Raw genomic sequence first — 16,695 nt, 5'->3', positions numbered from 1 at the left:
AACAACAACAACAACGATGTTGAGTGAATAAGTAATTCTGGTTGTATAGTCAGTAGCATGTTACACTGCTAACGGCCGCACCTCTGGTGTTTTGAATTCAGTGGCTCCACAGGAGAAAGATGGATGATCTCTTCCCATTAAGATTTACAGCATCTGAAACCCAATGAGGAGTTACTGTGGATCAGAATCTACTTAGTAGCAATCAGGTGGTGTTTTTTTATTAAGTAATTTTCAAAGATCAGCAATGTTCTTGTAGTAGACTATCAGTTTATTACCATGAACTTCCTCCTTTTTAATTTCTTCCTTTTTTCTAGTTTTTACCCATATCCATGTTCATTGGCCTCTTGCTATTATATCTCCCCATCATTTCTTTTTCAATCTTCTCTACTTCTTTAACCTCTCTGTTCCTGCCTCTTACCTATTATCTCTTGTCTATTCTTGTTTCAAAATACTTTTCTTTCCCAAGGCATTATTTTTGAGAAATGAGAGCTTCATTGTGATCTTGAAAATGATATACAAAATCTTAGTGGCCAATCTGCATTGAAAGTGTGCCTTGGATCCTGAGGTGTACTGTGCCTCTCTGCTGGCATTAGGGCTTCCAATCTAACTCTCTGTGTACATGGAGAAGAGTTGACCCCATCTCTTATTAGAGTAGAGAGGTAAACAACTTGAGGGAAGTTTATGGAGAGTTGAGTTTTTTTTCATTCCTAGCACTCTCCAAAATCACTGTGCTGCTGTGTGTCTAGACCTTACTCTGTCCTGTTGTTGTGCAATGGTTGGGTATCATTGAGTCAAACATGACTCATAGGTACCTTATGAACAGTAGGTCGAAACCTTGCCCTATGTACCCCATCATCACAATCCAGATCATTATTGACCAAACCATTTTTAAAGTTACTGTGTTATTGTATCTCATTGAGAGACATTCTCTCTTTAGTTGACCTTTCCCATCATGATGTCTTTTTACAAGGACTGGCATCTCCTGATAACATACCCAAAATCTAGGAAACAAAATTTCCCATGTTCTAAGGGACACTTTGTACTTCCTCTAAGATGGATTTGTTTGGCTATCCATGGCATATTCAGTACATCTTGCCAGCATCATAATTAAGTAACATTCCTAATATGCAAACTAATATGAAATTAAAGTGGGAAGGGGCAGATACCATCATTTCTTCTTCTGTCATCCTTATTCTATGTCCAATTTTCAGATGCATAAGAAGCAATGGAAAATACGTTGGCTTGGAGCAAGTACCCATTAGTCTTTAAACTAATAGCCGTAGTCTTGACAACTTTTGAGAGGTCTAAAAGCAGATTTCCCCAGTGCAACAAGTCTTGATTTTTGACTGCTACTGCCATGATTGTTGATTGTGGATCCAAGCAAAATGAAGTCATTGACAGTCTTTTTTCCATCTATCATGATACTGCCTATTGGTCCAGTGATGAAGATTTTTGCTTTCTTGATGTTAAATCCATAGTGAAAGCTATGGTCTTTGATCTTTTCCAGTAGGTGCTCAGGTCTTCCTTACTTTCTGTAGTTAAGATTATGTTATCTGTATAATGTACGTTGTTGAGTCTTCTCCACTTCTGATGCCACATTCTTTTTCATAGAGTCCAGCTTTTTTGAATTAGTTACTCAACATACAGATTGAATAGGAATAGAGAGGATATAATTCTGAAACACACCTTTTCTGATTTTAAACCATATAGTTCTCCCTTGTTCTTCTGTTCATATAGCTGCTTCTTGGTTTATGTATAGGTTTTGTATGAGTACAAGTAAGTGTTATGAAATTCCCATTCTTCTAAATACGTCTGTAATGTGTTATGAGCCTCACAAAAACCTTTGCATAGTCAATAAAACACAAATATGTTTCTGATATTCTCTACTTAGAGCTAAGAACTGTCTGTCATCAGCAGTGATAGCTGGATGTCATGACCTCTTGACATTTCTTGCAGTTTTCGGTGGCTGTGTGTGTTTAATCTTCAGCAAGATTTTACTTGCATATGATATTAATGATGTTGTTATGTGCCATCGAGTCACCTGCGACTTATAGCAACCCTGTGTACAATAGCCCTGACCCTGCTCTATCCTGTGCCAATCTCACTATCTCCTATACACCTACCCCATTACTCCAGTCACTGAATCAGTCCACCTCATAGAGGATCTTCCTCTCCTGTGCTGTCCCTCCACCCTCCCAAGCATAACATCCTTCTACAAGGATTGGTCTTGCAACATGTCCAGATTTTGTCAGACAAAGCTTCAGAATCTTTGCCTCCAAGGAACAGCCTGGTTTAACCCTTTCCAGGATGAGCCTGTTCATTCTCTTAGCAGTCCATGATATATCCAATACTCTTCTCCAACTCGACAGCTCAAAGGCATCAGTTCTCCTTTTATCCTCCCTAGTTATTGTTTGATAATTTTCATGTTCTGTTGGATCAGGTTTTGTTAGGAATAGGAACAAATAACACTTCCAGTCATTTGGCCATGTAGCTGTCTTCTGAATTTTCTTGACATAGCCCAGTGAGCATGTATTAAGGGCAGCATCTGCTTGTTGAAATATCTCAGTATCCCATCAATTCTTGAAGGGTTTTTTGTTGTTGTTGTTGTTGTTACTGTTCTCTGTCTCTTGCTCTATCTCTCTCTTTTCTGATACCTTCAGTGCAGCTTGGACTTCATTATTATTGCTTCTTGGTCATATGCTACTTTCTGAATTGTTGCCATGTTAGTTACCTTGAGAAATAACAAGTGGTGTTGATTTTCCTAACTCCAGTTGTTTGCACATTTCATTATAATAATTTTCTTTGTCTTCTCAGACTGCCCATTGGAATCTTCTATTCAGCTCTTTTAATTTAGCATTTCTTTCCTTTGTTTTGACTTCTTTATTTTCTAGTGCAATTTTCAGAATCGTTTCTAACATCTTTTACTTTGCTCTTTTCTTCCTTGTCTTCATAATGCTCATTTGCTTTCTTCATGGATGATGTCTTTGTTGTCATAACACAACTCATCTGGTTTTAGTCAGTGTAGTCTAATGTTCAGTGCACCAGATCTATTCTTCCCCCACCCCCCAGAGTTTTATTGAGCCAATGTATGTTAATTTTTTTTTTTTATAGTCATGGTTGCAACTTTCCCCCCTCAACCTCAACTGCGTTCGCAATGCACCCCTTGTTCCAGATTCTTCTCATGCATGTATAATCATATATTCCTTTTAGACAGTTCTTTCCTTCATATGTTCTAATACAGTGTTCATTTTCTGTCCACTCTTTCCCCATTCCCTTTTGCCCTATTGTATAACAGTGGTGTTAAACAGTATTTGTCCTTTTGTGACTTGGATATTTCACTTAGCATAATGTCCTCAAGGCTCCCCCATGTTATGTAATGTTTTACTATTTAATTGTTTTTCAGTGTTGATAATATTCTATTATGTGAATGTACTGTAGTTTTCCTAACCATTTGTTTTGTGATGGGCACTTGGGTTGCTTCCATCTCTTTACTGTTATGCATTGTAATAACACAGCAATAGACATGAGTGTGCATACATCTGTTTGAGCTGTGGCTCTAGTTTCTTTAGGGTATATTCTCAGTAACATTGCTGAGTCAAATGTTATTTCTGTTTCCAACTTTTTGAAAAAGCTTGACACCGTCTTTTGTAGTAGTTGTACCACTTTACTTTCCCACCAGCAAGGAATAAGAATTCCAGTCTCTCGACAACCTTGCCAGCATTTATTGTTTGCTACCTTGTTGAACTTTGTTATTGTTGCTGGGGTCAAGTCTATTCTTGAGGTGATTGTTAAATTCAGATGGGATAGATTCAAGGTGGTATTTTAGTTCTTGTGGACATATTTTCTTCACCTTCAATTTTAATTTACATAAACGTAATTGATGGTCTCTTCCTTGGCCTTACTTTGACTGCTGATACTGAGCTGCTTCATAGACTCTTTTTCCACAGATGCAGTCAGTCTGATTTCTTTGTAGTCCATCAGGTCACGTCCATGTTTTTTGGTTTTGTTTTGTTTATTTTCTTAATAAAATTCTTACTTTATCCTGTTTTACTTAGAAAGTTCATATACATTGATTTTCACACTGGATCTTTCCCATTTCCTTTACCGATCCCTCCCACCCCCCAGCCAACCTCACCCCTCTGCTCTCCTCCTCCCTGCCCTGGACACTCATAAGCATTTTACTAGTTATCTTTCTGTTTCTACAATAACGGTCTTATATAGTATTTGTTCATATAGGACTGAGTTAGTTCACTTAGCGTAATGCTGTCCATTTCCTCCCAAGTTAGGTAGTGGTATGCAAAATCATTGCTTCTGCATGTTGCATAGTATTCCATCATGAGAATGTACCATAATTTCTCAATCCGTTCAATTGTGGTTGAGGTCCATGTTTTTTTAAGAAAGGTATTATAATGAATAAATCATTGATTGTACAAAATTCTGTCCTTTTTGTCCCTACATCAGTGTTTTCCAGTGCTCCTCTTTGTTTCCAACTTTTGAATGTCAGTTATCAGTTATTGTTAATGCATGTTGAGTGCATGTTTGATCAGTTTCAAAGATGGAAGAAATCTTCAATTTCTTCATTTTTTATTTTTTATTTCCCATTTTATTTTTACTTGAATAATATAGTTTTATTAACAGATCATCCATGTATGTGTGTTCTCCTATCACTCACTGCATTCTACTTTAGGATAAATGTTAGAGTGTTGGGTTTTTTGGGGTTTATTATTTTATTATTAATTTTAATAAAAATTTGCAGAGACTTTGGATTTCCATTCATTCATTGTTTCACTTTTCTCCCTGCCCACCCTCCCCCCAGTTCTCTTTGAAGAGTAAAAGAAAAATTCTTTCAGTTATACAGTCCCTTCCCCCAAGTCCACTCCACTATGCAGCCTTCATTCTGGGCTCCTATCACGACAATAATACCTAATCATATATCCCTTTTAAACAGTTCTTTCCCTCATCTGTTTCAATGTAATATACATAATTTATCTCATTTTTCTCAGTCTTCCCTCCAACCCCAATGTCAGTCTCGTTTTACAACAGTGGCATTATGCAGTATTTGTCCTTTTGTGACTGAATTGTTTCCTTCAACATAATGTCCTCCATAGTCACCCATTTTGAATAATATTGCATGAGTTCCTTGTATTTTAGTGCAGCGAAGTATTCAATTATGTGAATATACCACAGCTTCTCTATCCATTCATTTGTTGGTGGGCACTTAGGGTTGTTTCCAACTCTTTGCTATTGTGAACAAAGCCGCAATAAACATGGGTGTGCCTATGTCTGCTTGGGTGCTGGTTATGGTTTCTTTGGGGTATATTCCTAGTAGTGAATTGCTGGGTCAAATGGTATTACTATTTGCAACATTTTGAGAAAGCGCCATACTGTCGTCCATAGTGGTTGCACCATTTTACACTCCCCCACAGTGAATAATGGTTCCAGTTTCTCCACAGCTTCACCAGCATTTGTTGTTTGCTGTTCTGTTAAATTTTGCTATTCTTACTGGAGTGAAAGTATATCTCATAGTTGCTTTGATTAGAGTGGTGTGTTTTGGTGTTTTTTTTTTGTATACCCATTTATGTCTCAGCTTTATTTTTTTTCAGATCAAATTCCTAACAATGGAATAGCTAGTTCACATGGAATTTCCATATTCAGCTTTTTTTAAAAAAAATAAATAACATTCAGTTTGTTACAAATATTTAGTATTGGCTTCCCCTATTTCCCCCCTTCTGCTTTTATCATAATTATGTTATCATCTAGATGAGTATCCTTTATACACAAACAAATAAATGACACACAGTAAACTCAAAGAAATACGTTCAAAAATCTCCATATGATCACAAGGATTCAGGTTGAATATTCCCTGAAAGTCCGTTTTAATTGTCCCATTGCCACAGTGCTTGTCAAAACCAGTTCTGATTGATCTCCTTTGTCAGTGTGTCCTTTGCTATTCCCTATCACTCCTCCCTGAGAGAGCTTTCACCCTGATTCATAAGGAAAAGTGGACAGCGTATTCTCTTAGCTACTTCCTGCTGAAAAGGAACGTTGTAGGTTTCAGGGTGAAGATCTCTCACTACTCTAAAGGGCCCCTTTGGCAATAGGAAACATGTAGACTATTGTACCAGAGACTGATTTTGGAATTTAGATGCACTGTCATCAGTTGTGCTTAGCCATACGTGTTCATATCCTTGAAGATGCATCATGGATCTTTTGCAGCCTAGAAGATATAAATTTAACAAGTACATGAGTCAAAAATTAAAAGCAATAATATTCCAAGTAGAGGTTCTAGCAGTGGCACAAATCAAGTTACAGGGGGAAGGTAGTTCTTAAAATAAAAGGCTTATTGACTAGCACTTTGTCTATTATAGTATAAAGGTTAGGAACCACAAGATGTAGAGGCTCAGCTATGTCATTTATTGTTCTTAAGTCCTGGACCAAATTCCATCTACCACTGGGTTGTTTTACAGCTCAGAAGTCCACATGCAAGGCAGAGGTGAAGGAAGGAACTGCGTATGAGTTTTTCTGCCAGTTCCAACAACTAAGAAATAGTGAGAAGAGTTGGGACCTCAGAAGGCTTTTAGGACCAAATAGTAGGCTCTTGTGTCCGGGAGAAAATGAATCTACTTACCAGTAATGTTAATGCTCACCCACGGCTCTTCTGGGAGGATCTGAATTGTTGAAGCGTCCTCCTTTGTTTCCAGCTGGGAGCTGGGGCCTGTCAGTCCTGTCAGCCATGAGGACCTGATGTGGACTGCCCTTGGCCAGGTGTCCTTCAGGTCCACACTGAAAGCAGGTGAGTGGGAGCTTCCTCTCTACTCCCTTGCCCATCTTTGGCTCTCGTCTGTGACACTGTCTCCTGAAGTGGCCCAGCTTTCCACAGTGGACCTCCTTTATTACCTCATATTAATATGATCATTTCCAATCCAGAGATACATGTTCCAGTGCGGTTCCTATTTCCCACACATGGTTTTGGTAAGAAGACTATTGTAAATGTGGATATAGTTCCACTATGCCTCCTCCATGCCATGATAGAGTGTTATTAGCATGAGTGGTTATAAATCCATTGCCTTCCTTACTCTGACTTAAATTGTTTTTTAATTTAAATGTATTATTAATTTCAGTAAAATTTACAGAGACTTTGATTTCCATTCATTCATTGTTGCACATTTCTCCCCTCCCATCCCTTTCCCCGTAATGCACTACTCTCTTGGAAAAGTAAAAGAAAAAGTCTTTGTTTTACAAACCCTCCCCCAGGTCCACTCCACTATGCGGCCTTCGCTCTGTCCTGTCATGACAAAAGTACCTAATCACATATACCTTTTAAACTGTTTTCTCCCTCATCTGTTTCAATGCAGTATACATTATTGAACCCATCTTTCTCAGTCTCCCCCCAGCCCCCATGTCACTCCCATTTTACAACAGTGGCACAGTGCAGCATTTGTCCTTTTGTGACTGAGACATTTCACTCATCATAATGTCCTCCAGGGTCACCTATTTTGAATAATATTTCATGAATTCCTTGTTTTTCAATGCAGCATAGTATTCCATTGTGTGAATATACCACAGCTTCTCTGTCCATTCGTTTGTTGATGGGCACTTAGGTTGTTTCCAACTCCTTGCTTGTGAACAAAGCTGCAATAAACATGAGTGTGCATCTATCAGCTTAAGTGTCAGTTATGGTCTCTTTGGGGTATATTCCTAGTAGTGGAATTGCTGGGTCAAATGATACTTCTTTTTACAACTTTTTGAGACAGCACCATACCGCCTTCCACAGTGGTTGCACTATTTTACACTCCCACCAACAGTGGATAAGGGTTCTAGTTTGTCTACAACCTCGCCAGCATTTGTTGCTTGCTGTTCTGTTAAATTTTGCTATTCTTACTGGGTGATACGATATCTCATAGTTGTTTTCATTTGCATATCTCTTAGAGCTAAGGATTTTCAAAATTTCTTCATATGCTTGTTAGCTATCTGAATGTCTTCTTTGATGAAGTGTCTGTTCATATCCTGTGCCCATTTTTTGATTGGATTATTTACCTTTATCTTGTGGTAGTGGTCAAGTATTTTATAAATTCTGGATATAAGTCCCTTATATGATATGTCATTACCAAATACTTTTCCCAGTCTGTGGCTTCCCTTTTTACCCTGTTGGAGAAGTTTTTGAATGTGCATAGGGGTTTGATTCTTACAAGATCCCATTCATCTATTTTATCTTCTCCTGGTTGTAGGTTAGAGTGCTGTTTTTGATGATGAATGCAACACCATTCCTTTTTAATTTATTATTCATAAATTGACATATCATGGTTATCTGATTCAAAATGGCCAGTACTGGCCCATCTCAGATTATTGATGTTTAGTTTGTTGCTCTTTATGCATTCCATTTAATTTTTCACAATTTCCACTTTTTCTAGATTCATACTCCATACATTCCATGTTCCAGTTATTAATGAGTGTTTGAAACTATTCATTTTGTTTTGCATTCTCATCTGAAGGGCTCATTTACTAACTCTATATCCAGCAATCTTCCTCTGTTATGCATTGAGTTTTTAAAGTCCTGTTACTTTAGAAGTGAATGGCCAGACCTGCTTTTTAGACTTTCTTAGTCTGGAAGCCCCATGGAATCCTGTCAACTATGGTTGACCCTGCTTGTATTGATAGAACAGCTTCCACACACCCAAGTCACTGCAGCAGAACTGACAAAGGCAGTACACCTGAGAGCAAACTAGAAAACAAGTGTATAGACATCACAGACAATGATGCTAGGGAAAATAGAAATCAAATTTTCTGACCTGTGACAATGTATCTGCCCGCCCAGCAGAAGTTTGGAATTGAGATGCCTAGTCAGGTTAGAGTTTCTCTTCCTCTGTACTGTGTTGAAAAAATAAGGTATGTTGTGAGACTGGTGGTCCCTCCTATGATACACTTCTGCTTACTGTCTTTAAACCACCTGACAGTTTTTTCCATGGTAACAGTTCTTATATATTCACTCAGGGCTTTCACACTGTATAGACACTAAGAAATTACTGTCTAAGAACAAAATTCAGGAGACTTAAGATTTTCCAATGAAATAGTTTTTGCTTTAAATATCTAGGTTGTTGTTGATTCACATTGAGTTGAGTACGACTCACATTATGAATAAATGACCATAACTATCGTCATTTCTCCAAGTGCTTAGAGTTTCCGGAGGCATTTGGTTTAGGAAGTGGATGCCACTCCTGCTTCCAAATCTGAATCAGTCTGAGAGCTCTTCCAAACACTGTTGTGTCAAATACCAGTAAATATCTGTGTATTTATTTAATTTTTGAAATAAGTGTTCTTCCCTAAGTAGCCACTTAAAAACTTAACTGTTTGTTTTATATATTTCTTCAAATTCTTTTTTATTGTAGAAAAAAATTGATGTTACAGAGAATAATTCACCTATTAGCACTGCCATTTCACAGAAGAACTTGAACATAGCTTGCCTTTTTGAAAAAATTTATGCAAACATAATTGAAATTATATAGAATATAATTCTGAAAATATTTTCCCCACATTAAACTGACTTAGAGAGGCATCATTTTTATGAATAATATTTATTTGAAAGTTGAACAATGAGTAAGGAGGGGTAAAGAACTCATGCCTTCTAATTGTGCTGTTGGTGAAGGATATTGTATGTCATGAACTGCCGAACAAACAAGCAAATCTGTCTTGGAGAAAGTGCACCCAGGGTGTTCCTTAGAGGCATCGTACTGGGAATGATAGAAGGTCAGTGAAAGCTGACCTCAACAAGATGAATTGATAAAGTAACTTCAGTGGCATGAACATGGCAGAGATTGTGGAAACCATCCAGGATAGAGCAAATTTCGATCTATTGTTCCTAGAGTCACGGTGCGTCATAGTCAACTTGACAGCACCTAATAGCAGCAGCATAATAGTTTGCTGTGACTTTATAATAATTTGTTTATTGATTCCACTATGGTGGTTTTTAGGTTATCACTCCTGATAATGACTTACTATTTAATAATTAACATATTAAGTCATTTTATTAGTGATTATGATTAGTGAATCATAAAGAACATCATTAAATTTGTGGTATTAGCTTTGACAATTGACTATAACTTTATTTTTAGGCTTCTAATTAAGCATCTGTCAACTTTCTGTCCTAACTAAATAGATCATAACTGAATGGATAGGCCTTGACTTAAATGTGTCCTGATTGCTCTGCTGGGTAAGCAAAATAGATCAGACTCTTAGAGAAGCTCTAAGGAAGTGGTCAAGGAGAAGTAAGGCTGTTGGGAGTTGGGGCAGGTGATAGCAATCTAAGCATGTTAACATATGTACCTTTTTTTTTCTTTTGCACAGAGTAACTTTTTCTTCATATAGATAGCTATGAATTTATTTCCCTTTTAGAATTTTGGATAGGAAAGGACTTATCACATCCAGACATATCCATATCTAGGCAAGCTAGAGTTTAAATAGAATCTTCTCCAATTCATCATTCTCAGAGCTAAATAAAATCCAAGGTTTCCTAATAAACTAATAAAAACAAATAAAATATACAGAGTATTAAGTTCTTTTAAAACTCCATTTGTGTTTAAGATAAACATTATAACAAGAAATATTAGTAAGATAGTTAACATTTTCAATTCTATTATCTTTTTTAAAAATTAATTTTAGTGAAAGTTTACAGAGACTTAGGGTTTCCAGTCATTCATTGTTTCACTTTTCTCCTTGCCCACTCCCTCTCCCCCATTCCCTCTTCTCCTTGAAAAGTGAAAGAAAAACTTTTCATTGTTATGCAGTCCCTCTCCCCAAGTCCACTCCATTGTGCAGCCTTCATTATGGACTCCTGTCATGACAGTGATACCCAATCATATATCCCTTTTAAATAGTTCTCTCCCTCATCTGTTTCAATGCCTTATTCATCATTCCTCCCCTCCTTCTCTGTCTTCCCTCAACCCTGATGTCAGTCCTGATTTACAGTAGTGGCCCTATGCAATATTTATCCTTTTGTGACTGAGATATTTCACTTAGCATAATTTCCTCTAGGTTCATCCACTTTGCATAATATGTCATGAGTTCCTTGTTTTTCATTGCTGCATAGTATTCCATTGTGTGAGTATCTTGATACAGCAAAATATTCATTTTGAGAGTCTTAACAAAACTCCTAGTCCCCATGGAAGGGAACTCTGGTAGCCAGTGAGTAAGAAGTTGCACTGTCAACCGAAGGGTAGGCAGTTAGAATCCACCACACTGTTTTGAAGGAGAATGAGGGGCATTCTCCTCGCAGGTGATTTCCAGCCTCCAAAAATTCATTGAAAGGTCAGCTGTGCATTAGTTTTGACTTTTGTAATTGAGTTTGAGTTCACAGGGAGTTGCACTAGAAACCCAAAGGATCTACCTCTCCAGTATTTTAAATCCACTAGTAACTCGGTGGGAGAAAGATGGTCAGGCTTTCAAAAGACTGCAATTTACAGCCTCAGAATCACCTCTGGAGGGTCGGTTATAAGTGGGTTATGACTCAAAAGCAGTAAGCTTATTAAAAAAATTATGTAGCACTAACCACTAATCAAATAATGCCACAATTTTTTAACAAGTTCATTTGTTCATTAAGGAGTCAGTGCTAGTCATAACACAAAGGAGTCACAGCACAAAATTTGGCCTGTGGAGTCAAACAACTTTAGCTTACATCTTGATTTTTCATTTCAATTCTCTAGGTGTGATTTAAATAAAAGCATGGTGCTTTATTTAACTCTCAAGGTCTTTAACTGTAAAATGATGATTACAGTTACCTACCTTATTGGATTATTACAGAAGTTAAGTAAGGTAACACTTGTAGAAGTTTTTCAAAGGCAGTGATAGTGGGTTAGTAAGGGTGGTGAGAGTAGGTATTGAGTGGTGATGGTATATGGTGTCACATAATTAGTAAGTATTTCCTTTTTTCATTTTCACCATCACTCTGACCATCTACCACCACTCTCCATATCATTCATTGTAATTCATCACAATCATCATACATTCATTGTAATTCATCACAATCATCATACAACTCAGCTATGAACACCCAACTGGATCTTACCATACCCATCATCACAATCCTCCACACCAGTCTCATCATTAATTAACCATCACCCACTCTGAACACTCCTGTCAGTCACCATCACCACTTCCCACTCATTGTCACTATACCCATTATCACTTACCACCACCACCTCACTATCACCATGTAACCATGCTAATCACCATCCATCCTAGTCATTCCCACAATCTGCTATGACTATCCAACCCCATTAAATCCCACTATTAACTGTCAACACCATCTACCACTTAATCTTACAACTCTACTATCACTTACCATAAACATACTCATCATACACTCCCATCACCAGCCATTGCCACCCACGACTCCTATCATTGATCATCATCCAAAATCATTCATCAGCACCTATCATAAACATTCCCATCAAATGCCATGACTGTTACTGTTGTTATTAAACATATGTACTTAATGCAGACTGAGTACAAGTACCAAAAATTAGGATAGGTTACCTGAAGGAAAATCATACTTGGAAATGGATTAGGGTAATAGTGGCATAGCTTTTTCTCATCTGGCAGATTTTTATGCTAACTCTTGAGTATTCATAAAAAAGTTTAAATTGGTATAGAAAAATATTTGGAATTTAGATATTTCTAGAAATTCAAATCTACAATTAACGATCTTACACAAGAATGACCTGTTGGTGGTTTTTTTTTTCTGCCTATTGTTTGCTTGGCCTTCTATTTGACATAGAGGCCAAATCCAGATGTGGGGGAGAAAACATTGTAGGTTCCTAGATGAAAAAAAACAAACTACACAATTACCAACCGAGGCGCCATTTTGTTTTAACCTTTTTGTGAATTATATTTCAAAGCTGACTCAGTAAAAACTTCTGGGTAGAAGAATTAGAAATACACATCTCTTTTTAACACCTTTCTTAAAATTAACATAATCACATCTGGCAAACCTTTCAACATTTTTTAAAAGGTGCCACATTTTTGGGAGACACATCTTTGGAAGACAGCTTATCTTTTCAAAACATAAAAGAAAAAGCCTGATAACCAAACCTTTAAATGTAAAGGGCAAGGAGGGAGAGATACTGAAATGTAAATTAGATAAAGTCTGTATTTCTAATCTACATTCTCTTTTTAAGAAGTAGTAGGCTCGTTGGATCAAGAAACTTTATTTTCTTTTTATTTTTACTCATTATTGGTTTGGGTTTGTTGTGGGTTTTTTGTTTTTGGTTTTTGGTTTTTTTCCCCTTTCCTCTGAGTCTACCTTTGATTAAAAGCAGCATAGTAGAAATAATAATGATAATAGTATTAATTGATATTTATTCTGAGGACTGTTTATGACATCCTGCCCTTACTTGCTTCTTAAAGCAGTACTGTGAGGACTGCAGACCAGGGCAGTAAACCCAAGGGTTGTAGAATTTGCTAAGTTAAAGCAGGCATTCAGTTAAGGTCTGAGACTCCAGAAGAGCTCCAGCTTGAATGGCCTGCTTCACTAATCTTCTAACCTCTCATTATTCTTGAGATTTTTCTTGGGTGACTTTAATTTAGCTGAAAAGCCCCTTGGGCTTTTTTGGCAGCACTGTCTTAAAAGGGATAACAAATCATCAGAATGCCATATAAAAGGATTGGGAGTATCATCATCTTAATTTTTCATCCTTTCTAATAAGGAAATTTCCATGGCCCAAAGTCTGGTGGCTAGTCTATACAAATTATACTGCTCATCAAAAGAGTGTACCCCTGGTGGGTTGGATCCACCAGTGGCTCTGAGGGAGAAGAATGGTTCCCATGCAATTCACAACCTCCAGAACTCATTAGAGGGTCAGCTATGTGGGTTTGGGATTTGTTTGTTTTTTGTTTTGTTGTGGTGTGTGTGTTGTTTTTATTTTTTTTTTTAAAGCGAAAATTATAAACAAGGCACAGGCAGAAGGTTGACTCTTCACTTCGAAAGTGTGATATATATAGGAATGTTGTATGTGCTTGCCTTATGTTCTGAGGACTCTGAAGCCCTTAGTGATTCTAACACTTGGAGTTCTTCTGATGGCTAACTTTTACATGTAAGAGAATGAAGGACAAAGCTAAATTTATGTGTTTCAGCTACCATTCTTTAATTTTTTTCCCCCTCATTCTTAGTTTCAGGGCACCTCCAAGAAAGGTATCAGCCGACTGGATAAACAGATGAGAAAATTCACTGATATCAGGAAAAAAAGCAGATCTGCACATGCAGTGAAAATCAGCATCGAGGGCAATAAAATGCCATTGTAACCATGCTTGGGATGGACCCACATCTCTTTAAGAAATTCATGAGAAACTCTGGAGGAAGAAAATGACATTTTAAAATTTTCTAGTATATCTATAAATGGTTGATTCTGCTTATATCAAATGTTATCATAGCAGTTTCTCTCAATTGTATTAAAAACATTGTTGTGTACTTTGTTCAGAGGAATACTGATCATACAGCTATAAACTTTACACAATAAAATTCCATGCTGTTTGGGGGGTTGTCTCATCATTGTCTGATACATTCTCAACTAGGGCAAAAATTAGTTCTTATAAGTTAAACAAATCTTAAATATTTATGAGGATTTGTTCTAAATCTTACCCGGCAAACTGACTCCTTACCATGAGAGGAGCTCTGCTGGTATAGTCCATAGTACACTGCGCTTACAATGAAGAGGCATCACAGCTTCATTGGTTTGACTCTTCCAGCTATTCCTTGGGATAAAAATGAGCAATCTCTTTTTATTAAGATTTGTAATCAGTCTCCAATCCACTAAAAGTTCTAATTTCATTAATGACTTTAAATTACACTTGAAATTTTAAGAGGTTTTCTTTTGGCAAAAGAAAGAGTTGAAAAATATTACCTTAAAGAAAAAGGTATGTGTCATTGAAAATTACTTCTTGTGCATCTAAAAGTGACAGCACAAGAATTGATGCCTTTGAGTTGTGTTGGAGAATAATCATGAATATCCCAAGGACTACCAAAAGAACAAATAAGTCTATGCTGGAGGAAGTGCAATCAAGGTGCGCCTTATAAGCAAGGATAGTGAAACTTCATCTCAAATTTTTGGGGCATGTTGTCATCAGGAGGGGCCAGTCCTTAGGAAAAGACATGCTAGGAAAGGTAGAGGGTCAGAGAAAGGGAGGAAGACTCTCAACAAGAAGAATGGACACAGTGACTGTAACAGTACTTAATATTCAGAATTGGGAACTCTGGCTGTGTAGTTCATAGGGAATTACACTGCTAATCTAAAGGTGGCTCCTCTAGTGTCCCCCCGGGGGAAAGAACCATTTCCTATGGGATTTTCCCTTGGAAAACCTGCTGGAGTATTGGGAGTTGGTACCCACACAATTGCACTGAGTTCAGATTTGGAAATACGCCTAATCAAAAGACAGAACCTCACTTTGAAGTGTGATTTACACTTTGTAAAGATCCTCAAAGCATAGCCATCTATCTAGTGGAAGATCATAGATCTTCTAAATAGCATAACTAGCAGTTTTTAAGAAAAAACAGTTTATGTCATTTTGTCTCTTAATAAGGTGAACACCAATTATCTGAAATTTTACGTAGGATGAAATTTAAGGTTCTTGGTAATAAGAATTACTACTTAAAGGGTCAAATACTAAGAGATACTGTACTATAGCTTTAAGAATTTATTTAGTACATGGTTTTAAGGATTCAGTTCTGCCTAAGATAGTCAGATTTTTAAAAAAATGTTTCAAATTTATAATTAGATTTCAAGAATAGTAAGACACTATTGTACTCTTAGTAAACTTGCCAACTGTTAGCATTATGGTACGTTTATCACTGTCCATTCAAACGTATAGCACACACACTACTAGATGCCATCAAATCCTTGGGTATATTTTGAGTCCATTGTGTCAGTCCATCTCATTGAGAATTTCCTTTCTCTTCACTGACCCCGTGAGTGAGTGTACCAAACCATGTCCTTTTCCAGGAGTCTTTTTGTTTTGTTTTTTCTAATGAAAACTCATTTAAGAGTAACTTGTGGATATTTGCTTTCTAGTCCCCAAATATGTGTTTCTGTCAAGAACAACAATGTTTAGTATATTGGTGATGTTAACTGACCACTTAGTTGTGGTGGTACAGAATCACTTAAAAAAGACTTATAGACCTTGCCTCCCACAGTTATAGCAAGCAAGATGTTAGATCTCTGTAATTTCAGATGCTTTTGGTTATCAGACTAGTTGAAAAAAAATCTTTTTGGCAAGTTACTGTATTTGGTTGAGATTATGAGGATACTGGGATGATAAACTGCTAATCTAAACCTGATAGGCAGAGAGTTTATTACTAGTGATGGATTAAATAATTTCTTAGCACTGGGTTAACCATTATTTCCAAACTGAGTTCTCACCTTCCTATAAGTGTTCTTCCCCTAATGAAGTAACTGATGACCTCCTGAGCCAAATTTCACTGTGGGACAGGTAGGGTGAAAGTATATAAATGTGTATTTACTGTATAGAAAGGATTATTAGGTAAAAATGAGAGGTGAAATTACTTGCTGTAGTCATGGGCTAAAAGTATTACAAAAAGAGGTTTTTGTAGAGTCAAAGTATTATAAATTGATTTGACTTCAGTACTGCTATGCAATTATGTACTTCAAACATCAATGTTTGAGGAAAGTGGTGTGTGTCACAAGTTTACAT

General features: G+C 36.9%; 1 protein-coding gene across 1 annotated transcript in view; it reads left to right on the top strand.

Annotated features, from left to right (window-relative positions):
- The window catches only part of IWS1 (IWS1 homolog (S. cerevisiae)), a 102,002-nt gene extending 87,710 nt beyond the window's left edge, over window positions 1-14,292 (top strand). Inside the window, exons 13-14 of the mRNA XM_006902806.1 lie at window positions 11,697-11,805; window positions 14,161-14,292. Of these exons, the coding sequence (XP_006902868.1) occupies window positions 11,697-11,805; window positions 14,161-14,292 (241 nt within the window). The remainder of the gene's footprint in view (window positions 1-11,696; window positions 11,806-14,160) is intronic.
- The last annotated feature ends 2,403 nt before the right edge of the window (window positions 14,293-16,695 follow it).

Source organism: Elephantulus edwardii, unplaced genomic scaffold, assembly GCF_000299155.1.
Source record: "Elephantulus edwardii isolate Elephantulus edwardi_28Jun2011 unplaced genomic scaffold, EleEdw1.0 scaffold00453, whole genome shotgun sequence".
Taxonomy (NCBI): domain Eukaryota; kingdom Metazoa; phylum Chordata; class Mammalia; order Macroscelidea; family Macroscelididae; genus Elephantulus; species Elephantulus edwardii.
The sequence above is the reverse complement of the archived record's forward strand: the minus strand, read 5'-3'. Positions and strand labels throughout refer to the sequence as shown.